Consider the following 19,882-nt stretch of genomic DNA (forward strand, 5'->3'; position numbering starts at 1 on the left):
TCTCCTGAGTACAGAAATACCCCAGATGTGGGCGTAAAATGCTCTGCGGGCACACAACAAGGCTCAGGAGTGAGAGCGCACCATGTACATTTGAGGCCTAAATTGGTGATTTGCACAGGGGTGGCTGATTTTACAGCGGTTCTGACAAACGCAAAAAAAATAAATACCCACATGTGACCCCATTTTGGAAACTACACCCCTCATGGAACGTGACAAGGGGTATAGTGAGCCTGAACACCCCACAGGTGTTTGACGAATTTTCATTAAAGTTGGATGGGAAAATGAGAAAAATTATATTTTTTCACTAAAATGCTGGCGTTACCCTAAATTTTTCATTTTCACATCGGGAAATAGGAAAAAAGCCCCCCCAAATTTGTAACCCCATCTCTTCTGAGTAAGAACATACCCCATATGTGAATTTAAAGTGCTCTGCGGGCGAACTACAATGCTCAGAAGAGAAGGAGCGCCATTGGGATTTTGTAGAGAAAATTTGTCCGGAATTGAAGGCCACATGTGTTTACAAAGCCCCCATAGTGCCAGAACAATGGACCCCCGACACGTGACCCCATTTTGGAAACTACACCCCTCACGTAATGTAATAAGGGGTATATTGAGAATTTATGCCCCACAGGTGTCTGACAGATTTTTGGAACAGTGGTCCGTAAAAATGAAAAATAAAATTTTTAATTTGCACAGCCCACTGTTCCAAAGATCTGTGGGGTGTAAATACTCACTGCACCCCTTATTAAATTTTGTGAGGGGTGTAGTTTCTAAAATGGGGTCACATGTGGGGGTTCCACTGTTCTGGCACCACGGGAGCTTTGTAAATGCACATGGCCCCTGACTACCATTCCAAACTAATTCTCTTTCCAAAAGCTCAATGGCGCTCCTCCTCTTCTGAGCATTGTAGTTCGCCAGCAGAGCATTTTACGTCCTAACATGGGGTATTTCCATACTCAGAAGAAATGGGGTTACACATTTTGGGGGTCATTTTCTCCTATTACCCCTTAGGGTAAATTTAGGAGGGAAACTGCATTTGAGTAAAAAAAAAAATTTTTTTTTTCATTTACACATCCAAATTTAATGAAATTTCGTTAAACACCTGTGGGGTGTTAAGGCTCAGCGGACCCCTAGTTACGTTCCTTGAGTGGTGTAGTTTCCAAAATAGTATGCCATGTGGGTATTTTTTGCTGTTCTGGCACCACAGGGGCTTCCTAAATGCGACATGCCCCCAAAAAACCATTTCAGCAAAAGTTGCTTTCAAAAAGCCAAATGTGACTCCTTCTCTTCTGAGCATTGTAGTTCGCCCGCAAAGCATTTTATGTCCTAACATGTGGTATTTCCTTACTCAGAAGAGATGGGGTTACAAATTTGGGGGAGCATTTTCTCCTATTACCCCTTAGGGTAAATTTAGGAGGGAAACTGCATTTGAGTAAAAAAAAAAATTTTTTTTTTCATTTACACATCCAAATTTAATGAAATTTCGTTAAACACCTGTGGGGTGTTAAGGCTCAGCGGACCCCTAGTTACGTTCCTTGAGTGGTGTAGTTTCCAAAATAGTATGCCATGTGGGTATTTTTTGCTGTTCTGGCACCACAGGGGCTTCCTAAATGCGACATGCCCCCAAAAAACCATTTCAGCAAAAGTTGCTTTCAAAAAGCCAAATGTGACTCCTTCTCTTCTGAGCATTGTAGTTCGCCCGCAAAGCATTTTATGTCCTAACATGTGGTATTTCCTTACTCAGAAGAGATGGGGTTACAAATTTGGGGGAGCATTTTCTCCCATTACCCTTTGTAAAAATGGAAAATTTAGGGGAAAAACTGCACTTTAGTGAAAAAAATTTTTTTTTCATTTACGCATCAGACTTTAACGAAAAGTCGTCAAACACCTGTGGGGTGTTAAGGCTCACTGGACCCCTTGTTGCGTGCCTTGAGGGGTCTAGTTTCCAAAATGGTATGCCATGTTGGGGTTTTCTGCTGTTCTGGCACCATAGGGGCTTCCTAAATGTGACATGCCCCCCAAAAACCATTTCAGCAAAATTCCCTCTCCAAAATCCTATTGTCGCTCCTTCCCTTCTGAGCCCTCTAGTGCATCGGCCGAACACTTGACATACACATATGAGGTATTTCCTTACTCGAGAGAAATTGGGTTACAAATTTTGGGGGGATTTTTCATCTATTACCCCTTGTAAAAATTCAAAAACTGTGTCTACAAGAAAATGCGAGTGTAAAAAAATGAAGATTTTGAATTTTCTCCTTCACTTTGCTGCTATTCCTGTGAAACACCTAAAGGGTTAACACACTTACTGAATGTCATTTTGAATACTTTGAGGGGTGCAGTTTTTATAATGGGGTCATTTGTGTGGTATTTCTAATATGAAGGCCCTTCAAATCCACTTCAAAACTGAACTGGTCCCTGAAAAATTCCGATTTTGAAAATTTTGTGAAAAATTGGAAAATTGCTGCTGAACTTTGAAGCCCTCTGGTGTCTTCCAAAAGTAAAAACATGTCAATTTTATGATGCAAACATAAAGTAGACATATTGTATATGTGAATCAATGTATAATTTATTTGGAATATCCATTTTCCTTATAAGCAGAGAGCTTCAAAGTTAAAAAAATGCAAAATTTTAAATTTTTTCATAAAATTTTGGAATTTTTCACCAAGAAATGATGCAAGTATCGACAAAATTTTACCACTAACATAAAGTAGAATATGTCACGAAAAAACAATCTCGGAATCAGTATGAAAGGTAAAAGCATCCCAGAGTTATTAATGCTTGAAGTGACAGTGGTCAGATGTTCAAAAAATGGCCGGTATATTTGGGCTGGGTATAAATTTTTGAAAATTTTGTCTGTTTTTAATGGGAGGGGTCTTGGGTGGGGACTTTAGGATGCATTTGTGCATGTGCAAAGTAAAAACCGTATACGGTTTCCCATATGGAACTGTATACATGTGCGTTTCCCATTGACGTGCATGTTAAAAAAAAAAAAAAAAAAGTATGCGGTTGCAGTCCGGTTTTTAAACCGGAGACAAAACGTGGTCAACCACGGTTTTGACTCCATATGTTTAAAAAAAAAAAAAATTAAAACGGACAGAACTGTATGCACTTTTAAAAACAGTATACAGTTTAAAAACGTTTACGGTTTACTTTTTCCCATACTGTTCCATCCTTTTTTTTTTTTTTTTTACCATACGGTTTTCTTTAGAAAAACAGTATGGCAAAAGCGTGATGTGAACCCAGCCTTAGGCTGGGTCCACATCACGTTTTCTCCCACACGGGAGCGCATACGGCAGGGGGGAGCTGAAACCTTGCGCTCCCGTATGTAATTCATTTCAATGAGCCGGCCGGAGTGAAACGTTCGGTCCAGTCGGCTCAACCACGAACGTTTCACTATGGCCGGCTCATTGAAATGAATTACATACGGGAGCGCATAGAAAGACATACGGGAGTGCAAGGTTTCCCCCTGCCGTATGTGCTCCCGTATAGGAGAAAACGTGATGTGAACCCAACCTTAGTCAGAGTCAGGGACATATAGGGAGGGGGATTAGGGAAAGTTTAGATGGTGATACTCTTTAACAGTATAGTTAATCCTGCTGAAATAAAAAAAAAACCTTACCTCTCCTTCCGTGCAGATCCCGGCTCTCGCATTGATAAAGCCTGGCAGGACAAGGCTTTATCGATCGAGTGCAGATCACACAGATCAATGAGTTTCTATGGAAGCACATTGATCTGTATGAGGAATCTAATGATTCCTCCTAAGTCTAGGACTAATAAAGTGTAAAAAAAATAAAAATTTGTAAAAGTGAAAAAAAACACACCCTTTTCCTAAATTCCATATAAAAACATAATAAAAATAAACATATGTGGTATCCCGCATGCATAAATGTCCAAACTATTAAAAATATATCGTAAATTAAACCGCACGGTCAATGGCGTACATGCAAAAAATTCCCAAGTCCAAAATAGTGTATTTTTGGTAACTTTTTATACCATAAAAAAATGAATAAAAAGCGATTAAAAAAGTCTGATCAAAACAAAAATGGTACCGCTAAAAACTTCAGATCACGGCGCAAAATATGAGCCCTCATATAGCCACGTACGCAGAAAAATGTAAAAAAGTTATAGGGGTCAGATGAGGACAATTTTAAATGTATTAATTTTCGTGCATGTAGTTATGTTTTTTTCCAAAAGTACAACAAAATCAAACCTATATAAGTAGGGTATCATTTTAATCGTATGGACCTACAGAATAAAGATAAGGTGTCATTTTTACCGAAAAATTTACTGCGTAGAAACGGAAGCCCCCAAAATTTTCAAAATTGCGTTTTTTTTTCTTCAATTTTGTCAATGATTTTTTTTTTTCCGTTTCGCCTTAGATTTTTGGGTAAAATGACTGATGTTGTTACAAAGTAGAATTGGTGGCGCAAAAAATAAGCCATCATATGGATTTTTAGGTGCAAAATTGAAAAGTGATGATTTTTTTAAGTGTAAGGAGAAAAAAACTAAAGTGCAAAAACAGAACGCTTGGTCCTTAAGGGGTTAAAATGGAATAAAAAGTCATGTTTGTCAAAAAATATCAGTGTCTCACTTGTACCCAAGAATGGTACTGATGAAAAAAAGGACAATGTCCATAATTGCTGATTTTTGGTGACATCACATTCTAAAAAAATGGAATACAAAGTACTCAAAAAGTCACATATACGCAAAAGTGGTAATGATAAAAACTACAGATCATGGCGCAAAAAATAAGCCCTCATACAGCTCCATATACGGAAAAAAATGTGTTATAGGATATAGCTTTTTCTTTTTCATTGCTCTTTATGTTGTATGGTAAAATGAAAGGTGTCAATACAAAGTACAATTGGTCACACTAAAAACAAGCCCTCATATGGGTCTGTGGTTAAAAATCAAACTGGATGTGTCCTTTAAAGGGGTACTCCGCCCCTAGACATCTTATCCCCTATCCAAAGGATAGGGGATAAGATGTTAGATCGCCGCGGTCCCGCTGCTGGGGATCCCCGGGATCCCCACTGCAGCACCCCGCTATCATTACAGCACAGAGCGAGTTCGCTCTGTGCGTAATGACGGGCGATACAGGAGAAGGAGCCGCGTGACGTCATGGCTCCGCCCCTCGTGACATCACGGCCCGTCCCCTTAATGCAAGTCTATGGCAGGGGGCGTGATGACCGCCGCGCCCCCTCCCATAGACTTGTATTGAAAGGGGCGGGCCGTGATGTCACGAGGGGCGGAGCCGTGACGTAACGATGCTCCGGCCCCTGTATTGTGTGTCATTACGTGCAGAGTGAACTCGCTCTGTGCTGTAATGATAGCGGGGTGCCGCAGCGGGGATCCCCAGCAGCGGCACCGCGGTGATCTGACATCTTATCCCCTATCCTTTGGATAGGGGATAAGATGTCTAGGGGCGGAGTACCCCGTTAAAGGAGTTGCCTGGTGGAAAACAACGTATTCTCTACCCACAGTATGCCGAATAAGTGTTCCGACTGCTGGGATCCCCTATGATCTGCGGAGTGCTGGGAATCCTGTTAGGATGAGGATTGTAAGAGCTGCAACTTGTCTCCAGACTCTTAATAATTCAGTGGAGTCACTTTCCGCGTCGGGTTCCTTTTTCCATCCAACTCTTCACCTGGTGACTTTAATCCTTTTAGAACGTTGATGCTGTTATATTGGTAGATGTTTTTCACTGCAAGTATTCTTCCATGATGCTCTGAGGTTTGAGGGTGTGTATCCGCCAAGTGACATCACGTGTGTGGGTGCACGACTTAAACCCCTTAAGACCAGGGGATTTTCCGTTTTTGCATTTTCGTTTTTTGCTCCTTGCCTTTAAAAAATCATAACTCTTTCAATTTTGCACCTAAAAATCCATATGATTGCTTATTTTTTGCGCCACCAATTATACTTTGTAATGTCGTCAGTCATTTTGCCCAAAAATCTACGGTGAAACGGAAAAAAAAATCATTGTGCGATAAAATTGAAAAAAAAACCCTCTGTTTTGTAACTTTTGGGGGCTTCCGTTTCTACGTAGTACATTTGTCGGTAAAAATGACACCTTATCTTTATTCTGTAGGTCCATACGATTAAAATGATACCCTACTTATATAGGTTGGATTTTGTCGTACTTCTGGAAAAAATCATAACTACATTGATAGGACTTATTGATCACTTTTTATTCATTTTTAAATGATATAAAAAGTACCAAAAATGCACTATTTTGTACTTTGGAATTTTTTTGCGTGCACGCCATTGACCGAGCGGTTTAATTAATTATATATTTTTATAATTCGGACATTTCCGCACGCGGTGATACCATATATGTTTATTTTTATTTACACGTTTTTTTTTTTATGGGAAAAGGGGGGTGATTCAAACTTTTAATAGGGGAGGGGTTAAATGATATTCATTCACTTTTTTTTTTCACTTTTTTTTTGCAGTGTTATAGCTCCCATAGGGACCTATAACACTGCACACACTGATCTTTTACATTGATCACTGGTTTCTCATAGGAAACCAGTGATCGATGATTCTGCCGCTTGACTGCTCATGCCTGGATCTCAGGCACTGAGCAGTCATTCGGCGATCGGACAGCGAGGAGGCAGGGCCTTCCCGCTGTCCTGTAAGCTGTTCGGGATGCCGCGATTTTGCCGCGGCTATCCCGAACAGCCCACTGAGCTAACCAGCAGCTTTTACTTTTGCTTTTAGCGGCTAAAGGGTTAATAGCGCGTGGCGCCGCGATCGGCGCTGCGCGCTATTAGCGGCGGGTCCCGGCTTCACTATGACGCCGGGCCCGCCGTGATATGATGCGGGGTTACCGTGTAACCCCGCGTTATATCACAGGAGCAGGACCAAGAACGTACCGGTACGTCCTTGGTCCTTAAGGGGTTAAAGGGGTATTCCGGGTTTATACATCTTATCCTCTATCCAAAGGATTGGGGATAAGATGTATGATAGCAGTGGTCCTGCCGCTGGGGACCCCCGTGATCTTGGTGCAGCCCTAGGGGGCTGATTGCCGGGGGCTGCACCGAGATTGCGGGGGTCTCCAGCAGCAGGACTCTTCCAATCATACATCTTATTCCCTATCCTTTTGGATAAAGGATAAGATGTATAAACCCAGAATACCCCTTTTAAAGGAGATATGTAGTAAAAACAAACTTCTTTTTCCCTGTGCCCGGGCTGCAAAAACAAATATAACAAACTTTAACTCGCCCTCCTACGTTCCCCCGTTGCGGAGATATCTGGTCCTGGTCCTCCGGTGCAGCAGGTCTTCTGGCTTTTTTAGGTTCGGAACGTCACAGCGCCGTCAGTGTATCGCCAGCCGCAGCGATGTCCCGCCTCAGCCAGTGATAGGCTGAGCGCATTGTCCTATCAGCAGCCCGGCCAGAGCTCCTTACGTGAGTTTGCTTAGCTGAGGCGGGACATTGAACGGGACCAGATATCTCTGCAACGGGGGGAACGTAGGAGAGTGAGTTAAAGTTTATTTTTCTTTTTGCAGCGCGGGCACAGGGAAAAAAAATTAATAGTTTTTACTGCGTATCTCCTTTAAAGACCTTTATCCTACAACCAGGTACAACAAGTTCTCAAATTTCCCACCAGATGTACACTAAATAGCATCTTTATTAGAGACAACTGTATGCAGGTTATACACGTGACCACATAAATGGAAAAATCTAGAGATCCGAGGAACTTGGAATGAGGCATGACCATCAGTTCTAGACAGGATTTCACAAACTGACAACATAAGGTTTTCTTGTGAAATTGTCGAGAATATACAGTGCATGGTGTATGTGAAGAAGAACAATTGGACATAAACAACCGGTCAGTGAATGGCGTCAGAGGAGGACATTGGCAATGGGTCGGCCAAGCAGGCAGTGCCCAGCTGAATACAACACTGGTTCTCACCTTTTCTATCTTTTTCTATCTTAGCATGGATACAGTATAACAGCTGAGTGTCCTAAGAAAAAACTTCTCCTGGTCAGATTAATGCAGATGTCTATGCCGTGACTTCGGCACAAGCAGAGAATTGATGAACCCTTCCTTTCAGGTGCCAAGAGTCTAGGCTGGCAGTGGGGAATGTTTTCTTGCACACCCTGGTTCCTCTGATACCTGGGGATGTCTGTAGACCACAATACCCTATTGTCCAAAGTTCATCCCTTTATGGCAGCTGTTAACCCCTTCATGACCCAGCCCATTTTCACCTTCAGGACCTGGGCATTTTTTGAAAATCTGACCACTGTCACTTTAAACATTAATAACTCTGGGATGCTTTTACTTATCATTCTGATTCCGAGATTGTTTTTTCGTGACATATTCTACTTTATGTTATTGGTAAAATTTCACTGATATTTGCATCCTTTCTTGGTAAAAAATCTAAAAATTTCATGAAAATGTTGAAAATTTAGCATTTTTCTAACTTTGAAAGTCTCTGCTTGAAAGGAAAATGGATATTCCAAATAAATTACATATTGATTCACATATACAATATGTCTACTTTGTGTTTGCATTAAAAAAATTGACAAGTTTTTACTTTTGGAAGACTCCAGAGGGCTTCAAAGTTCCGCAGCAATTTTCCAATTTTTCTCAAGATTTTCAAAATCGTAATTTTTCAGGGCCCAGTTCAGGTTGGAAGTGGATTTTAAGGGTCTTCATATTAGAAATACCCCATAAATGACCCCATTATAAAAACTGCACCCCCAAAGTATTCAAAATGACATTCAGTAAGTGTTTGAACCCTTTAGGTGTTTCACAGGAATGGCAGCAAAGTGAAGGAGAAAATTCTAAATCTTCATTTTTTACACTCGCATTTTCTTGTAGACCCAATTTTTGAATTTTTACAAGGGGTGAGAGATATCACCCTAAAATTTGTAACCCAATTTCTCTCGAGTACGGAAATACCTCATATGTGTATGTAAAGTGTTCGGCGGGCGCAGTAGAGGGCTCAGAAGGGAAGGAGCGACAATGGGATTTTGGAGAGTGAGTTTTTCTGAAAGGGTTTTTGGGGGGCATGTCCCATTTAGGAAGCCCCTATGGTGCCAGAACAGTGGACCCCCCCACATGTGACCCCATTTTGGAAACTATACCCCTCATGGAATTTAATAAGGGGTACAGTGAGCATTTACGCCCCACTGGCGTTTGACAGATATTTGAAACAGTGGACTGTGCAAATGAAAAATTTTATTTTTCATTTTCACAGACCACTGTTCCAAAAATCTGTCATACACCTGTGGGGTGTAAATGCTCACTGCACCCCTTATTACATTCCATGAGGGGTGTAGTTTCCAAAATGGGGTCACATATGGATATTTATTGTTTTGCGTTTGTCAGAACTGCTGTAACAATCAGCCACCCCTGTGCAAATCACCTCAAATATACATGGCGCACTCCCCCTTCTGGGCCTTGTTGTGCGCCCCCAGAGCACTTTGCGCCCACATATGGGGTATCTCCGTACTCGGGAGAAATTGCATTACAAATTTAGAGGGTCTTTTTTCCCTTTTACCTCTTGTGAAAATGAAAAGTATAGGGCAACACCAGCATGTCAGTGTAAAAAATTTATTTTTTTACACTAACATGCTGGTGTAGACCCCAACTTCACCTTTTCATAAGGGGTTAAAGAAGAAAAAGCCCCCCAAAATTTGTAAGGCAATTTCTCCCGAGTACGGCGATACCCCATATGTGTCCCAAAACTGATGCCCTGAAATACGACAGGGCTCCAAAGTGAGAGAGCGCCATGCGCATTTGAGGCCTGAATTAGGGATTTGCATAGGGGTGGACATAGGGGTATTCTATGCCAAACAGGGTGCCTCCAGCTGTTGCAAAACTCCCAGCATGCCTGGACAGTCAGTGGCTGTCCGGCAATACTGGGAGTTATTATTTTGCAACAGCTGGAGGCTCCGTTTTGGAAACAGTAGCGTACCAGACGTTTTTCATTTTTTTGGGGGAGGGGGGGCTGTGTAGGGGTATGTGTATATGTAGTGTTTTTTACTTTTTATTTTAGGTTAGTGTTAGTGTAGTGTAGTGTTTTTAGGGTACAGTCACATGGGCAGAGGTTCACAGCAAGTTTGCCGCTGGAAGTTTGAGCTGCAGCGCAAAATTTGCGCCATCTCAAACTTGCAGCACTCACTGTAAACCTCCGCCCATGTGAGTGTACCCTGTACATTCACATTGGGGGAGGAGGCAAACATCCAGGTGTTGCAAACTCCGAGCATGCCCTTTGGCTGTCCGTGCATGCTGGGAGTTGTAGTTTTGCAACAGCTGGAGGCACACTGGTTTGGAAACACTAAGTTAAGTAATAAACTTTCAAGTGTTTTGCAACCAAACTTTGTGTTTCCAAACCAGTGTGCCTCCAGCTGTTGCAAAACTACAACTCCCAGCATGCATGGTCTGTCAGTGCATGCTGGGAGTTATAGTTTTGCAACAATTGCAACAGCTGGAGGCACTGAGGTATGAAACGGACAATGTTTCCCAACTAGTGTGCCTCCAGTTGTTGCAAAACTACAACTCCCAGCATGCCCAGACTGCCCAGGCATGCTGGAAGTTGTAGTTCGGCAATATCTGAAGGATCAGATGTTGCCGAACTACAACTTCCAGCATGCTTGGGCAGTCTGGGCATGCTGGGAGTTGTAGTTTTGCAACATCTGGAGGTCCACAGTTTGGAGACCACTGTATAGTGGTCTCCAATCTGTGCTCTTCCAGATGTTAGAGAACTACAACTCCCAGCATGCCTGGACAGACTGAGCATGCTGGGAGTTGTAGTTTTGCAACATCTGGAAGAGCACAGATTGGAGACCATTATACAGTGGTCTCCAAACTGTGGACCTCCAGATGTTGCAAAACTACAACTCCCAGCATGCCCAGACTGCCCAAGCATGCTGGAAGTTTGTAGTTCGGCAACATCTGATCCAGCTGATAGCAGCGATTGCTGGGGGGGTGGGGGATGAAACCCCCCGTGGTCGCATGGTAAAATGGCTGGTTATCAGTGATAGCCACCATCTTACCGGGCGCTGCGGGATGCCGCGAGTAGCGGCAAAAATGTTCATGGCGTACCTGTATGTCATGGGTCGGGAACACCTTGCCACTCATGACGTACAGGTATGTCATAGGTCGGGAAGGGGTTAAAGAAGGACACTTTCAGCAGTACCGTGCATCATGCCACAAAGTTCCAGGAACATCATAGGTAGATTTCTTTGCTTCTCTGGCTTTCACAGTCCCCAGATCTTTATCATATACATCATTTCTGGGATGAGAGAGAACGGAAATAGAGCATTTCAGCTCCTTCTAATTTAGTGTCGTTTCAACACCTAGTGGAATCTATGCCATGATGAATTTCTGTTCTAAAGACCAAAGAAAGTCCAACATGCTTACTAGATGGCAATCTCTAATAAGGTGATGTAGTATTTATTCCAGCTGTAAATTCAGATGTTTGAGACAATTGTATTAACCCCTTAACGACATAGGATGTAAATGTACGTCCTGATGACCTGATACTTAAAGGGTACCTTTCATCAAAAAAGCTTTTGATATATTCTAGATTAATGTATGCAGAATAGCTTTCCAATTGCATGGTATTAAAAAATATGCTTGTTTCTATTCAATTTTCCACTTTGAAAAAATGACCACTAGGGGTCTCCATACCAGTGCTTTTTTATTGATTTCAGACTCATGCAGGAGTCCTAAATCTCAGACTGCAGCCGGGACACAGACAAACTCAGCACTGCTCCCTGCCATTGAGTTTGTCTGTGTCCCAGCTGCAGTCTGAGATTTAGGACTCCAGCATGAGTCTGAAATCTATAAAAAAAAAAAAAAAAAAGACTGGTATGGAGACCCCTAGTGGTCATTTTTTCAAAGTGGAAAATTGAATAGAAACAAGCATATTTTTTAATAACATTCAATTGGAAAGTTATTCTGCATACATTCATTTATAATATATCGAAAGTTTTTTTGATGAAAGGTACCCTTTAACGCACCAGGATGTACATTTGTGTCCTATACATTATGCGAGCACCGGATCGGTACTCGTATCATGCGCGGCAGGTTCCGGCTGCTATCAGCAGCCAGGGATCCGCTGGTAATGGCAGACATCAGCAATTGTGCTGATGCCCTCCATTAACCCCTCAGATACCGTGATCAATACAGATCACGGCATCTGCGGCAATGCAGTCGTTTAGATGGATCGTCAGCGGTGCTGCCACGGGGATCCTATCATCCAACATGGCAGCCTGAGGTCCCCTTACCTGCTCCAGCCGTCATCTTGGGGTCTTCTCCTCTAGTTTAACATTGAGCAGACTAGAGCAGACGATCGCTGATACTGCATAGACATAGCATCAGTATTATCTGCAATCTATTGATTGTTAGAAATAGTTACTTATAGGGACATACAAAATGTTAAAGTTTTTAAAAAAGCCCCTTCCCCAATAAAAATTTAAATGGCCCTTTTCCCCAATTTTATCGCAAAAAGCGTAAAAAAAAAAAAAATTAAGAAACATATTTGGTAGTGCCGCATGCGTAAATGTCTGAACTATCAAAATATAATTTTAATTATCACGTATGGTGAACAGCGTAAACATAAAAAAAAAAAAAAAAAAAAATTACTGCATTTTTGTGACATCACAGTCCAAATTTTTTGATAAAGCGATTAAAAAGTCATATACACAAAAGTGGTACCGATAAAAAGTAGAAATCACGGTGCAAAAAATCAGCCCTCATACAGCTTCATATATGAAAAATGAGAAGGTTCTAGTTTGTGAAAATAGAGGGATTTTAAACGCACAAATTTTGTTTAAAAATTTAGAGATTTTTTTTTAAAGCAGTACAGTAATAGAAAAGTATGTAACCATTGGTATCACTTTAATCATATTGACCCATAGAATAACGAAAATGTCATATTTACCGTAAATTGTACAGTGTGAAAACGAAAACTTCCAAAATTTGCAAAATTGTGTTTTTTTTTTCAATTTTCCCACACATAATAATTTTTGGTTGCGCCATACATTTTATGGTAAAATGATTGCTGACATAAGGAAGGACAATTGGTTGCACAAAAAAAAAACAAGCACTTGTATGGGTCTGTGGATGAAAATATAAGAGTTATGATTTTTAGAAAGTGAGGAGGAAAAATTGGCTGCGTCCTTAAGGCCAAAATGGGCCTGGTCCTTAAGGGGTTAAAGGGATACAGGCTTGTAGTGCGGTTGACACTGATGACTTGTGATACTTACAATCCACAGATCCGTGCCTCCGTTCATCCATAATTCCTGTTATATGGTAATGAGCCGGCATCCTCAAAGTAGTGTCTTCTCCCCTGTGCTGCAGAATGGAGCTCCACTCTGAATCTCATCTCCTTACCTCTGCATGCGCCACATCGCAGGCATTGATACATTTGTTTACTGTGAACTTTGGTGGAGGGGCTAATATTAGTGCTAACCTGAGTCTACATGTTCACGGATGTTATTAGGGTCATATGTTCTCTGAGCCTTTAAATAGTTTCCAGTGTTGTGGTGATGTTCAAATGTGAATTAACTTCATATATGGTACTTGATGACTGACCCCCACATAGCTACCTGAGACCTTTACATTTCAGGGATGTCTGGCAGTGGCTTTTCTAATGATGCCACTGAGGCTGCTCAGTTTATGGGCTGTGGTGCCACAGGTATCTTCCAACCTTTTAGCTTTACAAAAAATCCTGAATTCTGGAGGATCTGGTTACTGCTTGGTGTCAGCTGGTGATCTCAAGTTTGGGGTCCCTACATTCACCGGCCTATACACTGAGCTGTCCTTCCATTGTCTGATCACATGATCAAGGTGTCTTGGGGTTCACTGGTCCTGGCACTAGATTGGCATCAGAACCTGATCTCCCTGTGGTTTCAGTTCTGAGTTTGTCAGGGTCATTGGCAGACATTTAATATGTCATGTGATCATTGTGTGGGATATCTCCAAGAGCCACTTTAAGCAGAACAATGACTCCCTCCATGAAGGATACAGCCTCCGCTAGTGTGCTTAGCAGCCTGCGAGGTTGCATTGTCCTTGCAGCTCTGGGTAGTAGTGCTACAAGCCCCGACATGTATCACTGCCATTGTCTCTAATGTTGTTGCTTTCATCTTATACATTTATTTTCCTTTTTTCTCCTACTCTCCTAGATCCAAGGAACGACTCAGAGGTAAAGGAGCCACGGCTGCTCCCCTTCTTCCACTCCCTACTGCTGCCCAGCCCCTGCGCTACTTTCCATGCCCCGGCCGAGCATAGGGTGTCTAACGCAATGTGTGTTTGTCAAACCATGGAAGTGGGGAAGTACGTCCAGAGCGCAGTGTGCGACAGGGGCCGGGGGGTCCTACTGGAGCCATTCATCCATCAGGTGGGAGGACACAGCAGTATGATGCGATATGATGACCACACCGTATGCAAACCCCTTATCACTCGGGAACAGCGTTTCTATGAGTCTCTTCCCCCGGAGATGAAGGAATTTACCCCAGAATATAAAGGTGAGACCCCTGTAAACCTCACTGCTGGTTACCTGTACAGCCTTCTACTACACCTCACACTGGAGCTGATAATCTAAGCCTCACTGCTCCTCTTAACTCTCCTTAGTACCTGATGTCTTATAAATTACTGTGGGAAGACTGTATTAATACCTGGGAGCAAAAATAGTAACATTTTAGCACAATTAGCATAAGCTAACATTCGTAAAGCCAAGTTGGTGTTTTTTTTTTTTTTTTAAACAATGTTTTTTTATTTATTACATTTTCCAAACGTAAATTTTTTTTTTTATTATGGGGTATTGAGTGCAGTATGATGCGGGAAAACTTGTTTGTTTTTATTTTGGCACAAGGCTGCAACATAACAAAATGTGAAAGGGTCTGAAGAATTTATGAATGCATTGTATCTCTTTGAGCTATAAAGAATAGGGTTCATAGTTTGTCAGATGCTGTTGATGAGGGATCCGCCATCTCTGCTTATAACATGCGGGCCTGTACAACTGTCTGGTGTACAGGCCCGTTCACATGGGCAGATTATCAGGCAAATAAGCTTTCCTAGGAATGTTCATTGCGATCCTCAGCCCATGTAAAAGGGCCCGCTTTCATATGATGAATGGTCAAACGCTCGCTCGATGGCTGATTGTATCTTTTGAGCAGCCATTAAGTCACCGTTATCGGCTGCACACTAACATTAACAATGGGCCGCACAATTGATTTGAACCTTGTAAATGCTCTGCAAATGACCACCGATCTATCTGATCCAGTGTGGGGAAGGTGTTGTGTATTTCAGTGCAGGTAAACTGCAGCTGTCTTTGCATGTTCCTTAAAGGGGTATTCCGGCCAAATACATCTTGTCCCCTATCTAAAGGATAGGGGATAAGATGTCTGATCGCAGGGGGCTCACCGCTGAGACCCCGCGCGATCTCTGTGCAGCACCCCTTTGGATAGGGGATAATATGTATTTGGCCGGAATACCCCTTTAACCTCCAGTGATGTCTAGACTATGATGGTGGTAGGCTGCCAGGTTACTTTGTGGCTGTGCCCAAAGGTTAATGCTTTTGTGCTGTCTCTTCTCCTGGTAGGTGTTGTGTCTGTCTGCTTTGAAGGTGACAGTGATGGTTACATCAATCTTGTCGCTTACCCCTATGTGGAAAATGAGTCAGCTGATCATGAAGAATTTCCGGAGAGGGACCATCCAAGACGCAAGCACTCTCGTCGTAGCCTGCACCGCACCAGCAGCACTGACCATAAGGAAGAACGGCCGTCTCAAACAGGGGAGAACTCGGAGAGGTGACTGTCAGATTCTAAAGTAGGGCCCTGTACGTTTAGATTCAGCAGGCCCTATGTGATTTATAGTTGCAGACGGCACAAGATGTAGAGATCGTGACGGCACAGGTCAGGATGTGTATATTAAAGCGAGACGTCAGTTGTTATCTGCAGCCTTACATGCAGGACTTTTAAGTCCTACAGACCCAAAAGGGAAGATCTCAACCTAAACTTACCTTGATGCTTTGCACTGTGACTCCAGCTTAAATGCATTTTATCTTATGAGGCTAGGGTAGATAAGAAAGAAATGCTTTTTACTTCAGCCATAACTTAACTGTAAAGGGGTTGTCCCATTAGTTCGTATCAATGTCCTAGGGAGGAAGATTTATTGCTCGGGTCCTAGCAAAGGTGTGCTCCTTTAGTATAACACAGGTACCCCTTTATAATGACATGGTTCCTCTCTCCTGTCCTTTCACAAAAGATGTTAGAGGTGGAGTTCATAAAAGTTAGTGTGCCTGCTGCACTGTGTATGGTTTGTTTGACTCACTCCCTTTCTCCAGCATCCCAGAAATGAAGAGTCCCAGACTGGAGCTTCTGATGCAGTCAGATGTCCCCTTCCAGATGCTGGATGGTAACAGTGAAATGACCTCAGAGCGGATTAGCTACAACCCCTGGAGCCTGAGATGTCACAAGCAGCAGCTGAACCGCATGCGCTCTGAGTCCAAGGAGCGCAAGATGTACAGTATCCTTTTGTAGCTTAGTCTTTGCATATAGCTAGAGGAGTCTGATAAGAGTATTCCTCTTCCTCTGTTGTCATGTCTTAACTCAGTCCCAGAATTCCTCCTGCTTGAGAATGTTGTCCATCATTTTAAGTTCCCATGTGTCTTGGATCTGAAGATGGGAACACGGCAGCATGGTGACGACGCATCTGAGGAGAAAGCGGCCCGACAGATGAAGAAGTGTGAGCAGAGCACATCGGCCTCTCTGGGAGTGAGGGTGTGCGGCATGCAGGTACTGGCATTATTGGGGGTTTCCAGAATGCATTATTGGGCAGATGTGTTGATGGTATAGTTGACAACATTGCCAATGTTTGGGATATTTCCTCGATACCTTGCAGAATGGTGCCAATATCCCTACAGATGTGGAAGCCATTGTGCTACAAAAATTATCCATCTATGCAGGGAGGATGAACAAACCCAGTTCTCCTTAGATCTGGAATTGCTGATATTGCATTCTTGTTACATACATGTGTGCGGGGTTTTTAAGTGAAGGGACATGAGCTCTGTCTGCTGGTCATAGTGTAAAGTGCAGGCTGCTGTGCTTGCTTGCTTTTTACCTATAATCCTTTACGCTAATTGATGCATTTCTGTATCCCGATTCTCCTCCAGGTCTTCCAGATGAACACAGGACATTACCTGTGCCTGAATAAATATTACGGACGAGGCTTAAGCACTGAGGGTTTCCGACAAGCTTTGTACCAGTATCTCCACAATGGTGTCAATCTCCGCACTGACCTGTTTGAGCCGATCCTGAGCAAACTTAAACGCCTGATCTCTGTGCTGGATGGCCAGGCTTCATATCGCTTCTACTCCAGCTCTCTACTTATTATCTATGATGGAATAGACCGTCCAAGGATGGCAGACCATGTGGCCCAGGAAACACCTCCCAAGGTGGATGTCCGCATGATTGACTTTGCCCACAGCACATACAAAGGCTTCCGGGATGATCCCACAGTGCACGATGGGCCAGATAAGGGATACGTGCTGGGCTTGCACAATCTGATCAGTATCCTGGAGCTTATTAGAGACGAAAACCAGTAGTTGGCTGGGGAGAAGTTTCATTGTTTGTACTCTGCAGTGTGTCCTGATTTCCACCCCCAACACCTCTTTCGTGTTCACCTGTTGGAGTATTCACAACGGAAAATGGCTGAAAAACGCACAGTAAAAAGCAGCGTGGAGGATCCTCGCCCTGTACATCAACCTCACATCATAAACTTGGTTTAAGCTGTATCTCTCTGGCACAAGTACTGTCATGGACATTCTGCCTCCGTGTCTGCTGAAAAAATATGACCTTAATAATACTGGGAACCACTAAATGTGCAGTGGAGTCATAGCTGAAGCCGACTACAGAGATAATACAGCCAACCGGAGACACAAGGTGTACTTCCAAATTTTGGGCCTTTCTTCCATATCTCCCCCTTTTTTAGTGGGAGAGAGTGGCTGTGGCTCTCCTAAAGGAAAGTGACATCACTGCATCATGGCAATGCTTCCTGCCCAGCCCGGGCCTCTCTTCTGGATTATTTTATGTTTCCTTGCACTTGAGCTTTGTTTTCCAGGAGCCAGCACTCCTGGAGCAGACTGACAGACTCCAGATTTCTGTACCGTTTCCGCTGCCCAGGGCCTGACTGTAGCTGTGGCCCCATTCCACATAATTGTATATATTTCTATCTAAATATCCATATATAGAGACCCATATATATCAGATGAAATCTATATATTAGAGCTATATTATCTACGCTTGTTTGTGTGCAATGGCATCTGCCCGCTCTGGAGCAACAGGGCTTTTAGTGTTCATCATTTCTTTTTTTTTTATGCAGAAACAGGGAGTGTCTTTGTGATGTAGTTTACAATGGAGGAGGGTTACATGGACCGTCCACTGACTACAGCGCCGGGGACATTGGACAACACAATGTAGCATGCACATTTTGTGTCTACCATGTGTCCTTTTAAGCTTTACTTTAGTTTTTGCTACTTTGTATTGGGTCTGACATTACAAGTTTATGCATCTGAAAGCCAAAATCTACATTGGCACCGCATGCCGACTACATGGCTGCCGATGACACTCAGTCTCAGGATGATCTGTGTTTATTTCTGGTACGACTGAAGCTGTTGCTTTGTGTTCTCGTTTCCGCTGATTTCCTTCTTATTGCAGCAGACTCAAAAGTTGCAGGGTGAAGTGGACAGGTGGTCAGGCCATGTTGTGGGTGGAAGGATAAAGGAGTACTTCGGCCCTAAGACCTCTTATCCCCTATCCAAAGTATAGGGGATAAGATGTCTGACTGGGGACCAGTTTCTCATGCAGCACCCAACTGTTTCAGCTGCACGCAGCGCTGGAGGCTCCTTACGATCACGGGGCTGGAGTATCGTGATGTCACGACTCCGCCCCCTGGTGACTTCACGCCCCGCTCCCTTAGTGCAAGTCTATGGGAGGGGGCGTGATGGCCTTCACGCCCCCTCCCATAGGCTTGCATTGAGGGGACCCCCGCGATCATACATCTTATCCCCTTAGGGCCGGAGTACCCCTTTAAACTGCCATTTTTTGCCTAAACCATTGCCATCCCCAGGAGCCTAGTCTGTATTTATGACTGTGTCAGTTGCAGGATGTTCTTCCTAAGGAAGACTAAAGATGGGATAAAGGAGAAATACCTGCTACCACTTTCAGATAAAGTCCTGACTGCAGCACCAATCGGCCGTCCCAGCAGCATTGAGTCTATTACATTATGATCGATTTTCCTATGGAAAATTGTTCTGCTTGTAGAAAAACTGAAAGATTAAAAGGTAGAAAATACCCCAGCCTTTGCTGCAATGATCAGTTACATCTCTCCAATTATAGAAGTGGATGTGGTCTGTTCACTTTGAGATTCATCCATCCTCTCTGAGCCACCTTCGTACTTCCAGGGGTGTTACAGCGTATTTGTAGAGTCGATTGTGACTCTAGGCCAGTGTTTCCCAACCAGTGTGCCTCCAGCTGTTGCAAAACTACAACTCCCAGCACTCCCGGACAGCCAAAGGCTGTCCGGGAGTGCTGGGAGTTGTAGTTTTGCAACAGCTGGAGGCACACTAGTTGGAAAACACTGCTCTAGACTGTGCTTGTTTGCTCTCGGTTTGGCCTATTTCTCAGTGTTCAAATCAAAGGAGACCATACAGTCAATTGACATTGACAAAGGAGACCATACAGTCAATTGGTCTCCCTGTAATTCGGTGTCAGTGAATGTTCCAGGGCTGGTTCTGCAGCTTTATTATGCGTGAAGGAAGTGGTTGTAGGATCTGCAGGGGAGATGTTGATATATTCCGAGATCCCCTATTTAGGTACTATCTTCTGCCTTGGTTGTTGTTTTTTCAGTCTTGATGTGAAAA

The 19,882-nt window shown here is 43.1% G+C and overlaps 1 protein-coding gene across 1 annotated transcript; it reads left to right on the forward strand.

Annotated features, from left to right (window-relative positions):
- The first annotated feature begins 14,126 nt into the window (after window positions 1–14,126).
- On the forward strand, window positions 14,127–19,494 carry LOC130276204 (inositol hexakisphosphate kinase 1-like). The gene is made up of 5 exons (XM_056525229.1): window positions 14,127–14,486; window positions 15,563–15,770; window positions 16,307–16,488; window positions 16,582–16,757; window positions 17,135–19,494. The coding sequence occupies exons 1-5, from the start codon at window positions 14,264–14,266 to the stop codon at window positions 17,564–17,566; spliced, it is 1,221 nt and encodes a 406-aa protein (XP_056381204.1). The 5' UTR covers window positions 14,127–14,263; the 3' UTR covers window positions 17,567–19,494.
- The last annotated feature ends 388 nt before the right edge of the window (window positions 19,495–19,882 follow it).

The sequence above is a fragment of the Hyla sarda genome, chromosome 6 (assembly GCF_029499605.1).
Source record: "Hyla sarda isolate aHylSar1 chromosome 6, aHylSar1.hap1, whole genome shotgun sequence".
Taxonomy (NCBI): domain Eukaryota; kingdom Metazoa; phylum Chordata; class Amphibia; order Anura; family Hylidae; genus Hyla; species Hyla sarda.